Source organism: Meles meles, chromosome 18, assembly GCF_922984935.1.
Source record: "Meles meles chromosome 18, mMelMel3.1 paternal haplotype, whole genome shotgun sequence".
Classification (NCBI taxonomy): Eukaryota; Metazoa; Chordata; class Mammalia; order Carnivora; family Mustelidae; genus Meles; species Meles meles.
In genome coordinates this window covers 29,440,215-29,456,169 of record NC_060083.1, presented here as the reverse complement: position 1 = coordinate 29,456,169, position 15,955 = coordinate 29,440,215, and the positions used below count along the sequence as shown (strand labels likewise).

At 48.7% G+C, this 15,955-nt stretch overlaps 1 protein-coding gene across 7 annotated transcripts in view; it reads right to left on the bottom strand.

Moving 5' to 3' along the window:
• The window catches only part of BCAS3 (BCAS3 microtubule associated cell migration factor), a 611,032-nt gene that overhangs the window by 17,879 nt on the left and 577,198 nt on the right, over positions 1 to 15,955 (bottom strand). For all 7 annotated transcript variants that reach the window (XM_045984131.1, XM_045984134.1, XM_045984132.1 and 4 more), the window contains one exon: positions 5,473 to 5,640. In XM_045984131.1, coding sequence (XP_045840087.1) covers positions 5,473 to 5,640 — 168 coding nt within the window. The remainder of the gene's footprint in view (positions 1 to 5,472; positions 5,641 to 15,955) is intronic.

The window sequence follows — 15,955 nt, the reverse complement described above, 5'->3', positions numbered from 1 at the left end:
CAGGTATTTGTTAATTTACTGAAAACTTCCTATCACCATTTAAAAATGGCGCGCATTGTTCAAAATGTGCTTTTTGTGTTAAAAAGGAAAAAAGACAGCCTTTTCAAGAGGGAAAAGTTTTCTGACAAATCCTTGGAAGAGATTTCATTGAAAATAATCCTAATAATTAATATACATACATGAAAACTGAGGGTATTTGGGCAAATAAATTAGAGCATTGGTTTAAACTATAGGCTGAAATTCACTGATTTATTGTGAAATAAATTTGGTGAGTCATGACCACATTCTTTAAAAAATGTAAGAAAATAGAAAGTACTAGAATGTATTGCTTATAACACTGTTTTGTGAAAGTTTTGTATGTTCGGTTGGGTAAGGAAGTAAGTGTATGTCTGACAGAAGGCAAGAGGCAAAGATTGAGCCTGTAGGGTGATCCCCTAAAGTAAATGTTTCTGGACTAGAACAGTCCACTTGAAGAGATGGCATACAGAAAAAGATGAAGCTTCTTTTCTCCCTTTAGTGCCATGATTATAAAGGAGAAGCGGTGTTCCTGGGATTGCAGGAAGTCACAGTCAGGGGGAAGAGACAGTTCCTCTTGACCTTGAGAGCTGACTTAGTGAGCTCTTAAGAGTCAACAGCAGCAAAAGGAGGCTGCCTGCAACAGAGACGTGTCAAGCTTATCAGGGCTTGGGAATGAGTCCTGGGGCTTTTGCCACTGGACATGGGAGAAAGCAAAGAAGAAAGAACAAGGTTTAGCTGAAGACAGAAAGAGTTAAAGTCTAAAGAGAAAACACACTTAATATGTATCCAGGTGTTTATGAAGATTTATTGGTATTAGGTTCTATCTATCTAGACAAAAACAACTGGAGTAAGTACATGTTTTGCTTATTTAAAAAATTCTATTTTTTCTAGAAAAGGCAATATTGAAAGGAATGTCTGCTAAGCGGGAATTAGTCAGGTTGTTTTGAGGGGGGCGAGAGAGAGAGGAGGGGCTGTGGGAGACAGCATTCCGGGCAGGAGAAATATGTGTGGGGGGCCTGGCGGGCAGAGAGAGCACGTGTGCTCAGGGACCCTCCGGGGAGTTCAGCTTGGCTGGAGCCGGCAACAGCAGTAGGAGAGGAGTCTGGAGACAGGGCAGCAGTTGGTCACGAAGGCCTTTGTACACAGTGAGATGGGGGGGACCCGGACAAGGCCAGGATTGGGGGAGAGGAAATGTCAGCAGGATGAATGGTTCTGGAGTTCAGGAGAGAGCCATCTTGGAGATTATTTGGAATTGGTCAGTTTAGAGGTAGTCAGTTTAGCGGAGGCCCCAGAAGCAGAGGAGACTGCCCTGTACTGACTGAGAGTGAGGGAAGTAGGCCAAGGCAGGGCTTTGAGAAATACACTTCAGGCCAAAAGGGAAGAAAAATCCAGAAAGTCGAGGGAGTAGAAGGAGCCAGATGCAGAAGAAAAACCTGGAGAGCGAGGCAGAACAGGAGCCACAGGAGAGCACCTCGAGATCACGGGGCATGGCTCATGGTGCTAAAGCCAAGGGTCTGGTGGTGACTTTGGAGAAACAGCTGTTGTGGTTAGACAGGCTCTGGAGGCTGGGACTGTGCCTCCTCTGTGACAGGAGCACACGGGAGGCTGTTATGAGGACGGCTAGGATCTGGGTGCATGGAGTCAAGAGATCTCTTGAACAATGACCACCATTTTCTCTCTGAGAGTGAGAGACAAGGTGGTGGGGTAAGAGACCTGAGGAGAGTGGGGGAGTCTGAAATACTTGCCATGCAGAAGGAAAAAGAGTGATTTCAAAATGATGGACTGAGCACATGCACCATATTAAAAAAAAAAAAAAGGCAAAAATGGAGGGAAAATATTAAAAAAGAAAACATAAACTCTTACGGGACTAGAGATCTGCGGAATCTTAAGAGAAGGAAATCAGGCCAGAAGCGACAGCAGGAGGCAGGGACGTGGCAGAACTGCTCACTTCTAGACGGGATGCAGAATTCACTCACTCAGCAAATAGTGACCACGGGCCTACTACACACCAGACACTGTTCTAGGTGCTGGTTGCTGGATTCTGTGGGAAAAAATGAGCACAAACTGAGAACAGGAGGGGGCTACTAGAACCACAGAGAAGGCCTCCCCTGGCTCACTGGAGAGTCGATGCCAGAAATCTGTAGAGGCGCCAATCTGAACCGCTTGGGATTCTCCTTCGGCAACCTAAGTGTCAGAGCAGAACTGGACTGACCTTGATTTGGAGTTCTGCTGAACGGGGATAAGGAAAGGCTGGCGGGGCAAGGGGTGTGTTGATACTGTAAGACAGCGACTCAGCCAGTTATTTTAGAGCAGATTTGCAAATCACACATGTGATCTGGTTAGAATACCTGGTCAGCAGCCCCCATGGAGGACAGAACTAACACCTGCCTCCTAGATGAACTGTGTGTAAAGACAGACCTTGTCACATGTGCATAGAGACCTTATTAGGATGCAGGCGTGGACTCAGCGGGGCTGGGTGGGGCCCGAGACTGCATTTCTAACCCGCTCCCAGGGAGAGAGGGTGCTGCGGATTCCCAAACCACTCCTGGAATAGCAAGGCTTAAAGAAAGAAAGAAAAAAAAAGGTTTTGCTTTACTTTTGGGGCACAGCTAACTTGCCTATGGTACAGCTTACTGGTGAGGTGCTGAAGCCGGCTGACAGCGACGTTTTCAGGAATTCAGCAAGCCAAAAGACACCATGTTGATGGCTCGACATTGGCCATAACTCGAGTTTTTATACTACAGAAATGTCCAAATGCTACCAAGCAGGGCCTACCTGCTTCCCTCTAGAGAGCCGGTTGGTAAACAATTCCCAGCATGTCACTAGGGAAGCCCATTATCACAGTGATGCACGCTCTAGAATGGGCTTCAGTGCTGGGGGTGATGAGCGCATGCTCCGTTCACACCTCGTTAAAGAGGCCATTGGTCGTGATTGCGAGACTACAGGGGTGCCTGCTGGAAGGTACTAGAGGACTGATCATCTCGGGTGCCTTGGAGTACCTGACGCTGGCAAACACTTACTGTCCCCTTAAGTGTAGGTCCTGTGAGCCACTGAGAGGAGGAGGGTGGTGGGAAGACAGAGATGGACGGGCTGCTATGGCAAAGGGAGGCTTGATGGAAATTGGCATCCAATTATACCGCCTGTCCCAGGTCACTCCTGGGTGTGCAGAGCTGCCCCTCTGAGGCCCTCGGCTGCACCACCAAGCCCGGCACTTCAACTGGAGTTGCACGATGGGACAACTGATTCTCAGCAATGGCAGAGGGAAACGAGTTAATTTCCATAATACCTGCTTTACTTACTGACCTTTCAAATGGAGGCAGATTTTAAAAAACTGATACATTTAATACGGTCAAAAAAACCCCCAAATGAATCCCTTTTGGTGACAGTTTGGGGAGGAAAATGAAATTCCTCTGCTCAAGAAGGGCATCTCTTATTTTCTGACCTGTGGGTCATGCAGTTTTAATTTCCTCTCTCATCTCTTCTTCTTCTTTTTTAATTTCACAAACCTGCTTAAGGCCACAAAGACACTCCTGAATCCCTCAGCTGTCTGGCAGATGAACTGCTGCCAGGTTTGTTCAGGTTACTGTTTGCGCCAGGCTGAAGTTCTCCAGCTCCGGATCCGGCACCCCTTTAAATCTGCTTGATGGCAGAGGGGCTCCAAGTGCTGTCTGAGGAGAGCAGCCCATGAGCCGTGTGAGCCCCGGCAAGGGTGGCTCCTGGGGAGTGAGTCTGGTGACACCAGGCCCTGGTGGATGTAGCAGGGGCTGGCAGGGGCCTGAGGGGTGCAGGGGGAAGGCGGTGCTAGGGGGAAGTTTTGGAAAGAGAAAAGCTTCCCCCCTTCTGCGAACTTCCAACGAAAACCGGGTCAGAGCCTCTGTAAACGGCAGAGCCCGCCTCATCTGCAGATGCAGGGAAAAGAACAGGGGCACGGTGGGCTACCATCCACAAGTTGGGAGGGCTGGATGACGGGGAGAATGGTGGAGTGCACATGTCTGTGCATGTGTGTGCACGAGGGAAGGGGGCATGGCTGGTTGCTGCTTCCAAGGTCTGCATCTCCTCTCTCTCCAGGGAAGAAGGAGGTGTGGAAGGGGGCTGGCCCTCCGAGATGGCTGTCTCCTGCGGCCTAGTAGGGCACTTCTCTATCCCCAGGCACACTCCTCTTCCCTCCTTGAATCCATTCTGTCCATTTGCCCAGTATGGCGCAAGCACTGTGGGCAGGCCCAGAGCTGATGCTGTGGAGGTGGAGAGGAGAAAGATGGGTCTTTCTCCGCTTGGCGCGGGAACAGGAGGACTGAATGGGAGGCGAAGAAAGGAGGGGAGGAAGAGAGGGAAAGGCTTAACTGCTATCTAGGGGATGGGGAGGCTCCACATGGAAGTGGGACAGATATGTGATGATATCAGACATTTCAAGCCCTGCTAAAAACGCTTGCCTCTCTAAATCCTGCTGATCCTGATTCCTGCCCCAGGTTGTAAGTTTCTCCTCGCTGGGATCCTCTTCCCAGGTAGGCCAGTGTAGTCGGGGCAGTAATGTTCACAGTAAAGAATAGTCTCCAGAGGCCTTGGGCAAGCAAGGGTGGGAAGGCCCACGGCCAGGATCTGCTCGACCCAGTAGGAAGTTCCTGTTGACCTCAGGAAGTGGGGAAGAGGCCTGCTGGGCAGCCGTTCTCGGGCCTAAAATCTGGGCTAGAGCAGGCATTAGCCGCATAGGAATGGAGAATGAGGAGGTGCTTCGGAAGAAAAGGAGCTGCAGGCTGTGCTGTAATGTGCAGTGATGGGAGCATCGCGGTCTTTCCTGACTGCGTGCTGTGTACGTGTGTGTGTGCGTGTGCGCGTGGACACGTGTGCGTGCACGTGCACATGTATGCTGCTTGCTGGCACGCGGCTCACCCATCTTCTAAGGACGTCTTCTGACGGCTCTACAGATTCGAGAAGCTGCCCCGGGCTCTGGCTGCTGAGCCCTCTCACAGGCAAGAGTGCAAGGGCAAAGGCAGCGGAAGAAAGAGTAGCCTGGGGGCTCAAACCAGCCTTGCTTCATGCTTGCTCCCTCCAGGTGGGCAGGCCCCACTGCTACTTGCTAATCCACAAAGCTTCGAGCATGAGAGCATGGCGGAAGGTGCGCTGCCTTCCCATTCCATGTCTTAGGGCTGCTGAGAACTGAGGGACTCCCTTCCCTTGGAGTAGGTGTCCTTCCAGGAGCTGCACGTACAACACAGTTGCACTTACCACCGCATTTGTGTATGTGTCATTCCACGTACGAGGGGCCCCCGGGTCCCCGTGCACTCCTTCACACAGGGCCCTCCCCAGGCCAGAGACTCCCAAACTGATGCCCGTCAGAGTGGTGACCGAAGGAACACACGGTTAGCACAAACGGACACCCTCTCCCACCAGAGAAGGTCGATGCCAACATGCGCTGGTCCTGACCGCGTCAGGCTGGAAGTGCGAGGCCACCTTTACCTGTTCCGGATCCCACCACGTCCCGGCTCGGCGACTCGGCCATGGCATCAGCGAGCCGCTCCCGTAGGCCTTCCTCTGTGTGCTCCATGGAGGACATGTGCCGCAGTCCAAAGCCCTCGGGCCAGCTCCCACACACCTCCAGCAGGGTCACGCTCCGGTCAAAGGTACCTGCGGCACACATGGGATATCTGGCCTTGAGTGTGTGCTTTCAGAGAGCGGGCCCTTCCTGTCTACCCGCCACTAGCTGCCCCCACCTCACCCCAACCCCGCCACGGTCCGTTTTGGCTCTTCTCCAGGCTGGATGGAGGAGACACCACCATGAAACCCGTGCTGAGGGCAGCAGCTCATGACGCGAGATCAGACAGGGAAGACTTTCAGGAAAAAGACCTCAGAAACAGGTCAAGGGCAGAGAACCTCTTGGCCAGGTTCAACCCAAACACCTCTCCTGTTCTTTCTTTGAGGCAATAGGCCTTCCCCTAACAGTCCATTTAAAAAAGGGGTACATAGCTTAAAACTTCAAAAAAGTTTTCCATCCCACTCCATCCTCTAACCCGTACCCAAGCTCCTCATGTTACATCTGAGGCTCAGATCCAACAGCAGGTTTGTGACAGACCCGGTTCAAGAACTCCCATCACCTGACGCCTCAATCTGGAGCTCGCTCTACTCGGCCGCACGCAGTCCCCCAGCTGCCCAAGGACAGATGGACAAGAGGGGCACCATTTGGGGGATGCCAGCAACGGAGCTGGGTGATAGAATCTTCAGCAAAAATTGTTCCTTAACCCGAAGGTGCGCTCCAATTCTAAGACATACATGGTGCTCTGCTCGGTGCCAAGATGAGATTTTAGGTGCAAGAGCACTTCAAAGTCTAAATTTAAATTCTTCTCCTCTATTATACAGCAAGTCTTCTGTGAAAGCTTAGTTCGTCTACTCTCTCTCGGAAGGAGATTATCGTCATGCTCTGTTGCTTTAAGCACATACCATTTTCCCAGTGATTAGGTAACTGAATCTATTGCATTTATTGGGCTTGGTTCCTGCCAGCACCAGGAAGATGGGGGAAAAAATGCAAATGCCAATGTTTCTTAAAGTTAAAAGTACGCACAACACACACTTTTTATCAGGCCTTGCTTCTCCTCTTTGATCAGCCGTCAGAAACTATCTTCCCCAGGCGGGCAGGACTGGGCAGCGTCAGCGCACACTCTCTGCCAATGACAGGTGGTAATAGAGAGGGTGCGAGCCCCAGCCCCGGCAGGCGGCCCTGCCTCTGATAATGGCCAAAGCATCGAGGTGATAACCGTTAGTAAACACTCCGACAGCCGGTGACTCCATACATCAGCAAAGAGGGCCAGATAAACCTGAGCTCTTCTGACCAGACAAAGGCCCTTGGCCAGCCCGCTGGGATTTATATGTGTGGCAAGGGTCACCCCTGGCTCCTGAATGTCATCAGCCAAGTTTGGCTTTGATTTATTTCTTACCTAATTGTAGGGAAGATTCCTGGTGCTGGGAGGATGGGTAACATTTACAAATGTATCTCCCCAAGAAGAGAGGCCACCTTGGGACTGGGTTGCCGGGCTTCGGCTTGTTGGGTGGGACCCAGGAATGGGGAGCTGCCTGATACTACCTTCTCTCTTCATTAGCAGGGTCAGGACGGATCTGGGGAGCCAGGAGCCAGTGGTGGGGATGAGGTGCTCTGAGCATCAGCCCTCCAAGAGTCTGAACTGTGCATCCATGCCTTGGCAGTACCAAGCCCAGAGCCAACGCCTGAGAACATTAGCAACAATTCAAAGGTGCCCAGACCCTAAGGACTGGTGACATACTCACATATGTCACTGATGACATATGACCCACTCACTAAGTGATGTTAGGTAAGTCCCTCGATCTCTTTTTTCCATCTCTGAAGTAGAACTAATAACCCTGCCTCAAAGGAATGGAAGGTTAAGCCAGGTTCCTGCCAGGAGCCAGAGTTCTCCCCTGGTGCTATCCCACTCTTAGCCGACAAGATCAAGTGCTACAGCGTCATTGTGCCTCTGGTGACTGGCAGATGAGGGAGTTAGTAATAAAACCTGTGCACTCCCCCTCTTGTAACCTCAGGGTTGTGGTGACAGTTTTCTTATGGACAGACATGTCTCAGAGTCTGTCTCAAGAATGGGGATGCCCTTACCTTCTGTCACTTCACAAGAGCAGCGTGCCTGTCCCTAAAAGGTGCTCAGTCAGTGTTAGTACACGCCGTTCTTAGAGGTCAGGGCAGCTGAGCAGATAGCGGGAGCCAAGAGGAAGAAGAAAATAAAATAAGCCAGCAACATGCTATGACAAGAAGGGTGCAGGTAAGAAGGCAGGCCTGGTCTACGACAAGACGGTAAAGGCCAGAGGAGCATGTGGTATTTTAGGGACAAAACAACAGTAGACCTGAGAAAAAGAAATCACGAGCCGGTGGAGAATGGAAATAGAGCTGGACTCAAATTAGGTTCTCAACACGTATTAACTGCGTGGGTCCAGGCAAGTTCTTTAACTTTCTGAGCCTCTGATTCCATACGCATAAAAGTGGAAAAACAGTACAACCCTACAGGGTGGTTGTGAGAGTTGGATTAGATGAATGTACAATCAATTCCCAGCACATAATGGTGCTCATGTGCATGTTAGTAATAGCAAATACGTACAACTTTATACCACTGGAAGCATCATCATAAATATTGCTGATCACAATCCTGAGTTTTTTTCTTTTTTTTTTTTAGATTTTATTTATTTCTTTGACAGAGACGGAGATAGCGAGAGACTACAAGTGGGGGAGTATGAGAGGGAAAAGTAGGCTTCCCACTGAGCAGGGAGCCTGATGTGGGGCTTGATCCTAGGACCCCAGGATCAGATCCCAGGACCCTGGGATCATGACCTGAGCTGAAGGCAGACGCCTAACAACTGAGCCACCCAGAAGTCCCAATCCTGACCTTGTTAACAATTATTATGGAAGAGGAGCTGGAAGCCCCGAGGGATTAAACGGCATGCTTGAGATCTCTAAGCGACAGATCCTGAACACAGGCTCCTAAATCTTAGCTTGGACTTCATTCTGTTGGTTTACACTTTACTTCTCTTGGCTGCCTCTGCAGTGGAGAACTGTTCTTTTTCTTCTTTTTTTTAAAATTCAATTCATTAACATATAAGGTATTATTAGTTTCAGAGGTAGAGTTTAGTGATTCATCAGTTGCACAGAAAGAACACCCAGTGCCCATTACGTCACATGCCTTCCTTAATGCCCATCATCCGGTTACCCCATCCACCCACCCCCTCCCCTCCAGCAGCCCTCCGTTTGTTTCCTAGAGATAAGAGTCTCTTACGGTTTGTCTCTTTCTCAGACTTCATCTTACTTTACTTTTCCCTCCCATCCAGTGGAGAACTGTCATAGGGAGAAATCACCTCTGTCTTTCCTAACTTGTTGAGGGCTCTTATCACCTTCCACCAATACCTTTAAAAAGTCTTTTCCACCCAACCAGCCCAGCTTCTTCGGAGTATCATGGTAATGCCGACATGTCATCCTGTCTGTTGGATGGCACACAGGAGGGAAAAAACACTGACAGAAGATCTGTTCTGTTCTCTCTTCACAGGGGCATTGCTGAGATGGTGTGGGCAGGAGGCTGGAGATATAGCGTCCGTCAGAGGAGCACGGGATTTTCTCTACTGTCCTGAGAAGTCCCAGAGAGGACTTATCGTGCTGGCTGGAATCTGCACAAAGACTCTGCAGTGCCCCCTTCCTTGGCCTTGCCTTCTACCCTGGCCAGCGCGGATGAGGACAGCAAAGGAGCTCCTGGACTCTTCTGGGCCCGGAGTGAGAGAGAGCTGCAGGTGTGTGTGTGTCAGCAAGGGCTGGGGTTAAGAGGCCAAGCCCTCGGAGAGTGAGGTCATCTCTGCACTCTTAGGCAACTGCGCATCGTGTCAGCGTTGTCGGCAAGGCTATCATTCATCAGGTCGGCCCGGAGACGCTCCATCAGATGGGCTGGCCCTCTGAGTCCCATTATGGGAGAAAGGGTCAGTTTCAAGGGAGAGAAGACACTTAGGGCAGGCTGTTCGAGAAGCACAAAATATACGTACTTAGCAACAAAGATTTTTTGCCGAAGCAATGCTCTGCGGTTTGCAAAGCCCCCTCACGTTTATTATTTCAGTTAACTCACACATTCCTCCAATACTGATTAGCATCCACTATGATATGACTCAAGCACAGCACTGAGGTATGAGGATACAGAGTGAGCCAAAAAAAAGGTTCATGGTCTTTCACAAAACTCTGAGAAGCAGCAATTGTCACCATTTTACAGATTTATATTTTACGGAGGCTGAGGGAGAAAGGTGAGGTAACTTAAGGCCATGGTTTAGATGTGACAGTCTTGCTCTGATGCCTTCTGGGAGCCCCTTCTTTAAGGGCTGCCTCCCACCCTGCTATTCTCTGCACAACATTTTCTAAGATTTGGTTCAAGTCTCACCTGCTTGGTGAAACCCTGAGTGACCACCCGAGTTATAATGAGAGCTGTTCCAGAAAGTCTGTTTGCGTGGCAGGTTCTTTACCTTTTGGATGAAGCTGATGAAAGCTCTGAACTTGCCCCAAAAATGTATGTTTGCATACATAAAATTATGTAAGCAATATCATAAAATGCTGTAAAGTGATTACTGTTCTGTATGGTTCTCTGAAGCCCACCTTCGGATCCCAGGTTAATGAGATCATTTCCATGGTGTCATTTCCATCCTGCCTTATGTTGTCCTCATGATTTGCTCTCCAACCTACTTTAGAAGCTCCTCGAGGGCATGGATTCCTCCATAACCATAAGTCTGTAATAAGGATATGATTTTGTGCATCACACTTACTCAAGATATGTTTATCAACTGCTTGAGACATCTCAGAAATCTGACAGTCACTTTGGAGGCAATAACATTTGGGTAGAATCCCAGGGCCTAAACATCTAGGGCCGGGATTGGGAGGAATAAGCTGGAGGTAGGCAGAAAAGGGAGCTGAAGTGAAATAATAGGAAGGAAGGAGCTTATAAGGGAGGAGGAAAAAAAAAGTCACGGTATTATTCTACAGCCCTCTGTGCATTTATTTTAGACTGGAGACCCCGGAAATTGGAGGAACCGAACAATCTGCCTTGGATGACATGGAGAGTCGGGCTCATACAGGTGAGCTTCCCGAATCCTGCTTCCCAGCTTGGCATCCTGTGTTACACTCTTTCCCCAGAGGAGAAATGGGTCAGGTTCTTGGGTTTCACAAACCCATTAAAGACATGCTGTGACAGCTGGTAAGCCTGCAGCTCCTGGGGAGCCTAGGGGAACATGTGCTCTGTCTTTTGTATACCATTGCTGGGGGGCAACGGAGCCTGAGGGAAAGTGGGGGCATGGGGTGTGTTCCTCAGAGCTGATAGTGTCTAATCACACCGTAGCTATTTAGGAGCTGTGGCACAGTCTTCCCCGTGCCTCAGTCAGGTTTAGCCCAGAATTTGGACTTTGAAGAGAGGCTGCCGATCAGATTTCCAGTCTCCAGCGAGGCCGGGTAGCAGACGCAAAACTTGTCATTAAACACAAGCCCTTCTGGGTGAGCACTCACGACAAGGATGATGTCCGTGAGAACTAAGAAATGATTCTAGGTGGGATGGCAGCAACTACCAGAGAGCTTCCTTGTCTGTTCTCCAAATGAGCTCACTCAACAGAGCTGGAGACTGGAGCTGTGGTGCTTATGTGTTTCAGGCTGGTTCACATAAGCACAGGCTGAGGACATTAGCTTTCTCTGGTATCTGGATGTGGCTGCAGGCATATCTTACTAAGTCGATACGCACTGTGTTGTGACTAACACAAACTGGTTCACTGTGGGAAGGGGAGAGAATATGGGTACCCTGTCTGTCCCTCTCGATTCCTTAGGGTGGCTCCCAAGGTAACCGTGATCCCACAACCACAGACATGGTATACAGCAAAGGGGCCTAGATCCCGGCAATCTTTTATGACTCAGATTATCTAATGGTCACCAAACTTGTGACAGTGTGCCATCTTTATCCCATACTCATCCATTTGGCTGGGGGGTTTGGGTTTAGGTCATTTTTATTTTTCAAATTAAATTAAATTAAATAATTACATTTTTAAAGTAGGCTCCATGTCCAGTGTGGAGTCCAATGAAAGGCCTGAACTCATGACCCTGAGATCAAGACAAGCTAAGATTAAGAGGTGGATGCTCAACTGACTGAGCCACCAGGTGCCCTGGGGTTAGGTCGCTTTTAAAGGATTCGCTACTCGTTGGGGCACCTGGCTGGCTTAGTCAAAAGAGCATACAATTCTTGATTTCAGGGTCGAGAGTCTGAGGCCTGTGTTGGGTTTAGAGATGACTTAAATATATAAAACATTTAAAAAAGGAAAGGATTTGTTACTCCAGGTCAGAAGTAAATTGAGCAAGAGAAAGAAAAGGTACCAGCAGCAGAGAAATGCCTTTGCTGATGTTGGCAAGCCAGGAGATGCTGACGTGCCAGATGTGATGATGTTATGCACATCTGTTCTCCCAGGCCCTTGGGGCCATGGCTGGGAAGGGATTTATTCATCATTCATCACAGTCCACAAACAGACTGCCCTACGTGGCCAACATATCAAGGGGTCCTAAGCCAGAGGAGAAGAGTTCAACAGTAACTCGGAGACCAAGATTTCTTCAGTTTAACCAAATAGTTGTTTTGGCAACTGCTTTCACAAATGCCATGTATGATCACAACTCACACTTTCAAGAGGAGGAGACAGACCACAACTCAAGATACCAAGGTTATAACTGGACTTCTTCCATTAACTTTTCTGGACACTCTAGGTCTTAATTTCCCCATTTCCCACATGGACAGTAAATGAGTAACTCCCACAATAGGGGTTCATCACACTGGCATGAATAGCCTCAAATGTAATTAATAATAATACACTAACAGAGCAATGGTGAGATGATGTTTGATGTATCTGGGGATACATCAAAGTGGACCCCACTTCTCTGAGGATGCCTGCAGGGGGCACAGAAGGGCAGGCCAGGTGGCTCTTAGCTCCCACGTTAGCTCCCTTGCGCCCTCATGATCTCCTTACCTCTCCCTATATCTGAGGGGGATGTTTCAGCCCCTAAATTGTTTAATAAATAAACAGGATCATATTCAACACGGTAAGGATAGAATGAGGGTAAGGAAGAAGGTAAGGGTAAGGAAGGAATGAGACGGACTGGTGCTGGTGGGGAATATTATTGTTATAAACCCTATGAAGGGCAATTTGGCAATACATATTAAGAGCCTTTTAAAAATATTTCCAACCACTGACCTAGGGATTCCACCTCCAGAATTCTAGCCCAAGCAAGTAAGATGCTAACCAACCCTCAGGCATAAAGATGCCCCTTGCCACTTTAACACTGCCTTAAAATAAGGTATTTGTGAGGTAAATCATACTTCCTTCTTGCAGCAGAATATTAGGTAGTCACAAAAAACCCATGTTTATAATAGGGGAAATTCTTTAAGATATCATGTCAAATAAAAGCAGAACAAAATCGTACAGTTACTATTACTGAGCAATAAAAAGGAAGCGTAGACAAACATTCTTTAAAAATTCACGATGAAGTGTTAATCATGGTTGCCTGTGGGTAGCTGGGTTACTGGGGACTCTCCTGTCACTTTATACCCATCCATGTGTTTCCTGTACCTTTGGCAATCAGTATAAAGCAAGTCAACAAACATGAAGAAAAAGCAGAGAGAGAGAAGAGAGAGAGAAAAAAAAAAGCCCCGTGCCAGAAACACGTGCGCTGGGACACAGACAGTAGCCCCCTGAGGAGCATCTGAGCGGAGGGCTTCCCCTGAGCCTGGTCTTGACACGCCTGGGGGGTGGGGGGAGCCTGCAGCTCCACAGCCGGCATCTGACTCCTCTCCCAGTGTCCACAGCCGGCCGCACGCGATGTTGACTCATCCCTGTGTACATCAGACATATTTCCTTTTAATTTGTGTCAGGAATGTGCACCAACCTGTGTGTGTGAAAATGGCAGAAACAACTTGACCTCTGTACAAATTTCATACAACAGTTCAGAAAGGACCAGAAGAGCAATGCTGGAAGGACTCCATTTTTAAATCAAGTCCCTTTACCTATCATCTTTGTCCTGCCCGGCCACCCCAGCCCTCAGCCTTTCGATAGACAGGACAGAGCTTGCTAGGAGACACCCTTTCCAGATTGCCAAGGAATGTCTGAGCCCCTCACACATCATTAGGAGGTCACTGAGCCGGGCCCCTGCCTTTGCCTGGGAGCCCAGGAGATCAGTCATCACTGCAGGGCCCAAAAAGGAGAATTTCGATGGGCTCCCCACTCACAGCAGACCTGGAGGTGCCTCAGACAGAAGAGCTTTCCAAGTCAGGCTGACAGTGGCATTTCCCAGACAGGATCCCAGAGACCTTTCCTCCTCTGCTTTGAAACAGAAACCATCAAGATTTCTACCCCTCAAAGTGGGAAGAGAAGAATCGTTTTGCAGCTAGACTGCAATGAAAATATTCCCTGCAGGATGGTCTGCCCTGCTCCTGAGGGTGGAGAGAAAATTTACACACGGCGTTCTGTTACAGGACTCCTAGGGTAAGGCTCAGAATACACCACAAGACAAACTATATCCTCGGAAACCTAACATCTCCTTTTTATTCCAACATCTCCTTCAATGGAAAAACTTCACAGAACTATATCTCTAAACACAAATGAGCAAACAAAATGGGTTTTCCAGAACAATCCTGCTCCCAAACAAGCCCTGTGATTACATCAGATATGGGGGAAGGCAAGAGAACTAACATTTATTGTTTATTTTGTGCCAGGCATGACCACTTTATAATACCTTACCTCAATAAAATTGTCCCAGCAAGTCTATGAGGTGGTGCTGACGTTCCCATTTTACAGATCAAGCAACTGAGGCCAAGAAAAGTAAAATTTTGCTCAAGATGATGATGTCAGGGTTACAGTCAAGATTCTGATTCTAGGTCCAAGGCCTGTATTTTCCCCCAATAAAATTCATGCCGAATTTTCATTTTGAAAATATGGCTGCCGGACCAGTAAGGGGGTTTCCAGTTGAGACTTTCTACTGCAGAATTTTTAAGTGGTTCTTGCAGTTGGACAGTTGGGAGGCCAAAGAACCCAACCCAAACAAATCCTGTGTTTGTCTTAAAGAGACTTCAGTACTCCACAAATAAGCCAAATTTGAGGCTCTCCACGGAGGAGAACTTTGAAGTCTGAAACCTGGGACTAAGAGGTCTTCTGTTTTTATTAATTAAAGAAGATGTTTCAAAATCATCAGATTTAGCACGATGACTGGACTTCAGATGTGAAACTCAATATACACACAGACATGCATGGCTTGTCCTTTTGGGTTATTTTTGATCTTCCCTGAGGATCTGCACCTCCTCAGATGAGACCTCTCTGCTTCCTGGGCTGGTTGACTTGTCTTCAGGCCCAATTTTGCAGGCCTGGGCCCCTGCTCGCCTCAGGAATTTCAAAGGCCAGGGAGAGAAGTGTGGGTAAAGTGGCTCCTACCACCATTTGCTCCTCTAGGCCCCCAAGGCAGTAGCTGTGGGAAAGAAGGGAGGAACCCACTCTGGGCCGATGGAAGGTCCTGGAGGTGCCTGCAGGTCCCAGAGTTGACTGGTTTGATGCCCTGCCAAGTTTTGGTTTTGTTATTTTGGTAGTCACCTAACCACGTGGGCTTTCAAATGGTGTTTCCAGCTTGGGCAAGAGGCATTTCCATTTGTAGTGTATGGTCAGCCTTCCACTTTTCTCTGCCACCAAACCCCATCAGCTCTCACTCCAAGGGGCAAAGCTGAACCAGATTTTCAGCTGCAGGGGTCTTGGATGAAGATTTGAGCCTGGCCTGCTATTCTGACACAGGGTATATTATATAACCGGATCCCTACTTTCCAGGCCCTTACAACAAAGCTGTTCACCAAAGACTTGGCCTCAGGGCCTGAGAGGAGCAAGATGAGAAACAGCACTGTTTGGACAATGGGGGACACCCACTAAAGCTGGGGTAGTCGGGGACGGTTTCCATCAGTCATGGCGGCTTGATGTGGGCAGAAGATATGCCACAGTAGGGTGGCATGTCTGGGTACAAACACGAAGGCAGGGATGTTCCTCATGTAGAGGCAGTCAGTAGAGTCTACTGAAGTGGAGGGTCCCTCATGAAGAATAATACCTCATGTGGTTCCTCAGAATCGGTGCCCATTTCACACAGTTATTTCCTTGTGACTGTGGGACCATAGCAATCTGTACCATGGGCAGGACAGACACTGTTGACTCCATTTTATAGATGAGGCTCCCGAGGCTCCTGATGGGGAAATGACTTGCTTCAGTCACCTTAGTTTCTTTACTTTTTTCCTTTTATTGATGTATAGTCGACAGTCACTTCAGTTTCTTGCCTCCCAGGATGGTTGTGGCACCCTCTGTGAAGATCCTCAGTGAACCAGCACTACAGAAGTATCATCATGGCGGCCTGAGGCAG